Raw genomic sequence first — 8,624 nt, 5'->3', positions numbered from 1 at the left:
GCCCTCACATGTGGCTCATTGGACCGCCTTCCCACAGGAGGAAGAGGATGATGATGATGATGGATCAGGGACTGTCCCCTTCCACGCGCGCCGTGTTCCACCAGGGACCCGCCGGGAACCCGCCCAAGGCGCACAGCATCGACGCCATCCTGGGTTTCAAGGAGGACCTCCTCTTCCATAAAGCGGGCGCCTACTGCGGCCTGACAGACAAAGTTCGGGGCATAGGAGCCGAGGAGCCAAAAAGTCACTTCTCGGAAGGTTTTGACGGTAAATTTTTTTTAGGCACATTCGTTTCGTTTTCTTGAAAATTAAAACCCAGTCATGTAAAAAGTGCCAAAACTTTCGAAAGATTTAATTTGATGTATTTACTTCTCAGGGGTGTGCTGCGGTAATGACGGCGGGGGTGACGCGACAACCTGTCCGGACTCGCCGGACCCGGACGGCAAGCTATCAGACGACGACAACCCCAAAAAGAAACACCGTCGGAACCGGACCACCTTTACCACCTTCCAGCTGCACGAACTGGAGCGAGCCTTTGAGAAGTCGCACTACCCGGACGTGTACAGCCGGGAGGAGCTGGCCCTCAAAGTCAACCTGCCCGAGGTCCGAGTGCAGGTATGGAATTTACAAAATAAGAGTACGCAATGTTTCACTGGAAATCGCGTTTGTCTATTTTTTTTTTTGTTATCTTACTGAATAAACACTTTTATCATCCATGTTATATCTAAATAAATATAATACATTTTAAAAGTAAAACTATTCCAAATGTTTGCCTGTTGCTAAGAATTGTTATTGTTTTACTGTGAAGGGAAATATTGTTTTTGATCAAACAAACACCATCATTCATTTAGTTTTTTTTAAATCATCGGGACAGATAGTTCTGTCATAATTTAAAAAAATTAACATTACTACAGTAGAATTGTTTCTAGTATATTGTGCTATGTTTCCATCCGAATATAGTGGAAACAATGTTTTTTTTAAAATCAAACAAACACTTGTTAAAGTCCATTATCAAGTCCATCTAATTAATTAAATTTCCCCCCTTATTAATCAAACAAGAACTTGTATTTATTTTAAGTATTTTATTGCATCTATAAATATAAGTTAGATTAGTTTTATAACCATAAGAATACAATATCGTGTTACAGGGTTCATCATCCACCTTATGAATCTATTTAGTGTTTTGTTTTTTTATCTGAACACAATTTTAAGTGGTTTTATCATAATACTTAAATAAAAAGCAATATTTACATTGTTTTATCCATTTCTGCCATTTTTCTAAAACGTGTTTTTAGTCAAACAAACACATATAATGGTTAAAATCTATCATCTAATTAATTTATTTGATGCATTATTAAATCAGAACATAATCTTTAGTGTGTCTGTCATAATATTAAGATTAAAAACAAAAATGTGCTTTGATTTTTGGTCTTTTCTCTCATATTTTTTATGACACGCAGCCATGGAAACATGCTCTTGTTTTAATCAAACAAGCACTAATATGTGGTTAAAGTCCATAATTTTAAGACATTTTTTGATGATTTTTATGTAAGTGATTATATCATATTACAAAGGATAAAACATAATAGGTATATATTTTTCAATTTTAGGCTTCAATTGAAAACATGCTTTTAATCATGAGGCCTAAATCCACCATTCAACTAACTCAAATGAATTTACTTAGAAAAAAATATTTTTGGTTTCTATGTGTCATAGTATAACAAATAAAAACATACTATAAACTAGTATATTGATTTTTTTCCCCATTTTCCTACATTAAAAAAGAAATAGAAATAGCATTACATTAAGCGATAATTTAAAAATACTGGGATTTAAAAAAAAAAAGGACAAATACACGATTCGTTTTTATCATATATTTAAAAGTTGGTTTACTGGAACAAAGGCTTTATAGTTTTTATAAAGTTTATTATTGTGGTTGTATAGTTGGTGATGTAAAAATTGCCAAAGCTTGGGTGTCATATAGTTACATAAGCGGTGCAAAAGAAACAGCTCTCTGCTAGAAAAAAATAAATAAATAAAAAATAACACAAAAAAACAGAAATATTAAATGCAACAAAATGAGGGTTATTTCTCTTGATGCAGTTTTTCATTGGCTCATCTTCGGTCGCATTAAATTTTCAAGGCCTCATCAAGTTTCATTGACTGACCTCCTTGTCACTGCTCACAGGTTTGGTTCCAAAACAGGAGGGCCAAGTGGCGCCGACAAGAAAAGCTGGAAGTGAGTTCCATCAAGCTCCAAGAGACCTCCTCTTTGCTCTCCTTCAGCCGCCCACCCACCACGGGACCCCTCGGCTCGGGCCTGCAGCTGGACCCCTGGTTGGCCTCCCCACTCACCACCTCCACCAGCCTGCAGTCCCTCCCGGGCTTTATGGGGGGCACTCAGGCACTGACCAGCGCTTACACCGCCTCACCTCCCCCCTCCATTCCGCCGTCTCTGCCCGCCTCCTTCCTCAACACCCCCACACTGGGGCACACCCCCCACTTGCCCCGCATGGGCTCCATTTGCCCGCCACAACCACCGCTGCATCCCCCGCAGGTCTACCAGTGCTCGTCAGATCCGAGAAACTCCAGCATTGCGTCATTAAGGATGAAGGCCAAAGAACACATTCAGTCTATTGGCAAGACGTGGTAATGCTGAATACCCAGCATGCACCTGGATACACCTGCTGCATCTTTTTTGGAAAACTGATGGATTTGTACCATTTTGGACGGCCGACATTGCTATGATACAAACTGTGACAAACTTTTTTTTTATACATTTTTGTTTGTTTAGTCTCATTTTTACTTTTTGCCAACACCCTTTCCTCTTGTGGTCACCATTATCTATTTATTTTACACTTGTACATGTACACAAAATCATTAATTTCTGCTAATGTGAATAGTTTGTCAACATAATAATAAACTTTATGTGTTAAACCAAAACAACAATTCTTTTTAAACAGTTTCCCACATTAAACAGAGGACATCCATTCCTGGGACAAACGACAACATGGCCATCATTACATCATCACAACTGTTGCGTTGTCTTTAATGATAAAGGCACAAAGTGGAGTCGCAGATGCTTCTCAAGCATTTAGATTCTTTGTCATTTTCAGTGCTGCACAAGTGCATACTTGCCAACCCTCCCGAATTTTCCTGGAGACTCCCGAATTTCAGTGCCTCTCCCGAAAATCTCCCGGGACAACCATTCTCCCGAAAATCTCCCGATTTCCAGCCGGACAACTATATTGGGCACTGCCTTTAGCGTCGTCTCTCACCTGAAAAGGAGACTATTATTTATGTCTCCGTTATCCTTAGGTTTATCTATAACCCATAAAGTAGGCAGGCACGGAGCTATTTCTCAGCGTGTGTTTATTCCAGCCGGCACGTTAATACACTGACACACAACATCCGGATTCCCATCATGCATTGCTTCAAAACTACGGCAAGATGTAATATCCAAAATTTCCAGCCGGACAAACTATATTGGGGGCGTGCCTTAAAGGCCTACTGAAATGCGATTTTCTTATTTAAACGGGGATAGCAGGTCCATTCTATGTGTCATACTTGATCATTTCGCGATATTGCCATAATTTTTCTGAAAGGATTTAGTAGAGAACATTGACGATAAAGTTTGCAACTTTTGGTCTCTGATAAAAAAGCCTTGCCTGTACCGGAAGTAGCAGACGAGTAGCGTGACGTCACAGGTTGTGGAGCTCCTCACATCTGCACATTGTTTACAATCATGGCCACCAGCAGCGAGAGCGATTCGGACCGAGAAAGCGATGATTTTGTGGATGAGGAAAGTGAGAGTGAAGAACTAGAGGGCAGTGGGAGCGATTCAGATAGGGAAGATGCTGTGAGAGGCGGGTGGGACCTGGTATTCAGCTGGGAATGACTAAAACAGTAAATAAACACAAGACATATATATACTCTATTAGCCACAACACAACCAGGCTTATATTTAATATGCCACAAATTAATACCGCATAACAAACACCTCCCCCCTCCCGTCCATATAACCCGCCAATACAACTCAAACACCTGCACAACACACTCAATCCCACAGCCCAAAGTACCATTCACCTCCCCAAAGTTCATACAGCACATATATTTCCCCAAAGTTACGTACGTGACATGCACATAGCGGCACGCACGTACGGGCAAGCGATCAAATGTTTGGAAGCCGCAGCTGCATGCGTACTCACGGTACCGTGTCTGCGTATCCAACTCAAAGTCCTCCTGGTAAGAGTCTCTGTTGTCCCAGTTCTCCACAGGCCAATGGTAAAGCTTGACTGTCATCTTCCGGGAATGTAAACAATGAAACACCGGCTGTGTTTGTGTTGTTGCTGGAGCCGGCCGCAATACACCGCTTCCCACCTACAGCTTTCTTCTTTGCTGTCTCCATTGTTCATTGAACAAATTGCAAAAGATTCACCAACACAGATGTCCAGAATACTGTGGAATTTTGCGATGAAAACAGACGACTTAATAGCTGGCCACCATGCTGTCCCAAAATGTCCTCCACAATCCGTGACGTCACGCGCTGACGTCATCATACCGAGACATTTTCCGCAGGATATTCCGCGCGAAACTTAAAATTGAACTTTAGTAAGCTAACCCGGCCGTATTGGCATGTGTTGCAATGTTAAGATTTCATCATTGATGTATAAACTATCAGACTGCGTGGTCGGTAGTAGTGGGTTTCAGTAGGCCTTTAAAGGCACTGCCTTTAGCGTCCTCTCACCTGAGAAGGAGACTATTATATATGTCTCCGTTATCCATAGGTTTATCTATAACCCATAACACGGTGGCCGAATAGATATAGTCACTCATGAATGGTCAGAGAAGCACAAGGCGGCGGCAACACAGTATTATGGGCCGCCTTGCAAGCAACATAACGTTCTCATTTGCGGATGTTGTCAACAAATCCGTGAAGGATATGTTCCCGGATTCAGAGATCGCTCGCCAGTACTCAAATGGCAGAACAAAAGCTATTCAAATAGTGAGTACCGGTAGCAATCTCCCGAATTCGGAGGTCTCAAGGTTGGCAAGTATGCACAAGTATGCACAAGTGTGAAAAGACGTTATCCATCCATGCATTTTCTACCGCTTGACCCTTTGGAGCCCATCCCAGCTGCATTCGAGCGAAAGGTGTGGTCGCCACCTCATCGCAGGGTGGACACAGGTAGACAGCAACAGTACAAAACAATTAGCTAAACTGTGAAAACAGGTGACAAAGTATGTTTACAATCATACAATTCTAGTGTATATTTTTCTTCTCTTGACCTTTCGTTGAAGTTTCTTCTTTTGCAAAAAAATAAAATAAAACAAGCATGTGATGTCTCGTAAAGTTCAAATGTTGAAGTGCAATTTTCTGAAAAAAATCTTAGTCCAATTCCAAATTGTATGGCCCCAGGACAGGATGGATGGACGGTGTAACAACGATACGATTCCATATCTGTGGTTGCCAATACGATTCAGGAGTGATCTCAATTTTTTAGAACAATTCTATCCGAAACGGTTCAGTGAGCTGAAATTGATTGAGAAACTTTTTAGCAAAAAAAACAAAACAATCAGTAGGGGTGTGGGAAAAAATCGATTCAAATTCAAATAATCGCGATTCTCACGTTGTACGATTCAGTATCGATTCTCATTTTTCAAAAATCGATTTTTATTTATTTATTTTTTTATTTTTTTTTAATAATCAATCCAACAAAATAATACAAAGCAATACCATAACAATGCAATCCAATTCCAAAACCAAACCCGACCCAGCAACACTCAGAACTGCAATAAACAGAGCAATTGAGAGGAGAGGGAGACACAAACACAACACAGAACAATCCAAAAGTAGTGAAACAAAAATGTATATCATCAACAACAGTATCAATATTAGTAACAATTTCAACATAGCAGTGATTAAAAATCCCTCATTGACATTATCAATAGACATCTATAAAAAAAAAATTAAAAAAAAAGAACAATAGTCTCACAGTGGCTTACACTTGCATCGCATCTCATAAGCTTGACAACACACTGTGTCCAATATTTTCACAAAGATAAAATAAGTTATATTTTTGTTTCATTTAATAGTTAAAACACATTTACATTATTGCAATCAGTTGATAAAACATTGTCCTTTACAATTATAAAAGCTTTTTACAAAAATCTACTACTCTGCTCGCATGTCAGCAGACTGGGGTAGATCCTGCTGAAATCCTATGTATTGAATGAATAGAGAATCCCTTTGAATCTGGAAAATATCGTTTTTGAATCGAGAATCGCGTTGAATAGAAAAAAATCGATTTATAATCGAATCGTGACCCCAAGAATCGATATTGAATCGAATCGTGGGACACCCAAAGATTCGCAGCCCTAACAATCAGTGTTGACTGTGAAATAGATATTGGGTACTGGACACTGCAGAGACGTTTTACAAATTCCTGTTATTTCTTGTAAGGGAATTAGGTATACATGAATTATGGATACAAACAAGCAAGTTAGCAACAATTAATGGCCAATATGCATTGGCTTATTTGAATAAAGTGCAACCAACACTAAAGTTGAATTAACAAGACAAACCATTTTCTGCTCACGTTATCAACATTCAAGCAAATTTCAAGAAAAGTACAGTGTTATACATTTTAACAATAGAATCACCTGCTAAATAAAATTCCCCGACCTGGCCATACAGTATTTGTTCTCCGCGCTGGCATCGCCGATGAAATGCATCGTCCCAAGTATGCATGTATGCCCCTTCATTCTTGTTGATAGTTTTAGCCCCTCGCTTCCTAATTTCCATAGTTTCCTTGATCCATCTCTTGTATTTGTTTGTTTCTGAGGAAATGACTTCTTGTGTTTAGGAAGTGCATCGCCGCAACTATCACTTCCGCTTTGTCGGTCGCCTTAAAGTTGTGTTACGGCTAGAAATGTCCGATAATGCCTTTTTTGCTGATATCCGATATTCTGATATTGTCTAACTCTTAATTACCGATTCCGATATTAACCGATACCGATATATACAGTCGTGGAATTAACACATTATTATGCCTAATTTTGTTGTGATGCCCCGCTGGATGCATTAAACAATGTAACAAGGTTCCATCCATTCATCCATTTTCTACCACTTATTCCCTTTGGGGTCGCGGGGGGCGCTGGAGCCTATCTCAGCTACAATCGGGCGGAAGGCGGGGTACACCCTGGACAAGTCGCCACCTCATCGCAGGGCCAACACAGATAGACAGACAACATTCACACTCACATTCACACACTAGGGCCAATTTAGTGTTGCCAATCAACCTATCCCCAGGTGCATGTCTTTTCCAAAATAAATCAACTCAAGTTATGGAAAAAAATGCCAACATGGCACTGCCATATTTAATATTGAAGTCACAAAGTGCATTATTTTTTTTAACATGCCTCAAAACAGCAGCTTGGAATTTGGGACATGCTCTCCCTGAGAGAGCATGAGGAGGTTGAGGTGGGCGGGGTTTGGGGGTAGCGGGGGGTGTATATTGTAGCGTCCCGGAAGAGTTAGTGCTGCAAGGGGTTCTGGGTGTTTGTTCTGTTGTGTTTATGTTGTGTTACGGTGCGGATGTTCTCCCAAAATGTGTTTGTTATTGTTGTTTGGTGTGGGTTCACAGTGTGGCGCATATTTGTAACAGTATTAAAGTTGTTTATACGACCTGTATGGCTGTTGACCAAGTATGCGTGGCATTCATTTGTGTGTGTGAAAAGCCATAGATATTGTGTGATTGGGCCTGCACGCAAAGGCAGTGCCTTTAAGGTTTATTGGCGCTCTGTAGTCTCCCTACGTCCATATACCACTCCGTACAGCGGCGTTTTAAAAAGTCATACATTTTACTTTTTGAAACCGATTGATCCAACATCAAAAAATGTCAAGAAATGTTCTTAAATCAATCACATACTTTTCCGGCCTCAAAATAAAAGCTCTATGCTATATATCCGGTTTAACTAAATTCCGTATTTCCCCTTTATGTCGCCACACCTAACAAAATAAATTAATATAATGTATTGTAGCGTCCAGAAGAAAACACAGTCAGATTCTCTTTTTTTAGCTTTTATTGCCAATTTTATGCTAACAAACTAGTACTCCAAGCTGCTTGGCTGTCGAAAGGAGAAAGCACCGCTGTGTGGCCGCTCAGATGTCGCGTCCTGCAGGTGCAACCCACGGCGGCAACCCTGCATTGAAAGTGTTCTTATATTTTCCACTGAAGCCCTCAAATTATGAAGTAGAGCTCCTGCCTCGGTTAAGCTACTTGTCGGCAGTTAGGCAGACATTTTGTTCACAAACAACTTGGCTTTAAAAAAAACAAAAAAAACTTGTGGGCATTATTGGTGACCGGAACCGGAATGCAACCGCTCTCATACACACTGGTAAGATGCTCTCATACACATAACTGAAATCCTTGCACACATACTACTGAAATTGTTGTCTCCCACACGCACATGGTGTGTGTGTGTGTGTGTGTGTGTGTGTGTGTGTGTGTGTGTGTGTGTGTGTGTGTGTGTGTGTGTGTGTGTGTGTGTGTGTGTGTGTGTGTGTGTGTGTGTGTGTGTGTGTGTGTGTGAGAAAAACATTTTAGTTGTTTATGTGAGAG

General features: G+C 40.5%; 1 protein-coding gene across 1 annotated transcript; it reads left to right on the top strand.

The window, feature by feature from the left end:
• Positions 1-2,921, top strand: rx3 (retinal homeobox gene 3). Its single transcript, XM_061927120.1, has 3 exons — positions 1-267; positions 377-615; positions 2,189-2,921. Exons 1-3 carry the CDS (start codon positions 9-11, stop codon positions 2,651-2,653), a joined length of 963 nt encoding a protein of 320 aa, XP_061783104.1. The 5' UTR covers positions 1-8; the 3' UTR covers positions 2,654-2,921.
• The last annotated feature ends 5,703 nt before the right edge of the window (positions 2,922-8,624 follow it).

This window comes from Nerophis lumbriciformis, linkage group LG32, assembly GCF_033978685.3.
Source record: "Nerophis lumbriciformis linkage group LG32, RoL_Nlum_v2.1, whole genome shotgun sequence".
Lineage (NCBI taxonomy): Eukaryota > Metazoa > Chordata > Actinopteri > Syngnathiformes > Syngnathidae > Nerophis > Nerophis lumbriciformis.
Note: the sequence above shows the minus strand (reverse complement) of the source record. Positions and strands in the feature narration are given on the sequence as shown.

Bases quoted from the DNA above. Each gene is read 5' to 3' on its own strand.
- rx3 (XM_061927120.1), top strand. From the start codon at position 9: ATGTGGCTCATTGGACCGCCTTCCCACAGGAGGAAGAGGATGATGATG. The intron at 268-376 runs GTAAATTTTTTT...TTTACTTCTCAG, and splicing joins CTTCTCGGAAGGTTTTGACG to GGGTGTGCTGCGGTAATGAC. The intron at 616-2,188 runs GTATGGAATTTA...CACTGCTCACAG, and splicing joins TGCCCGAGGTCCGAGTGCAG to GTTTGGTTCCAAAACAGGAG.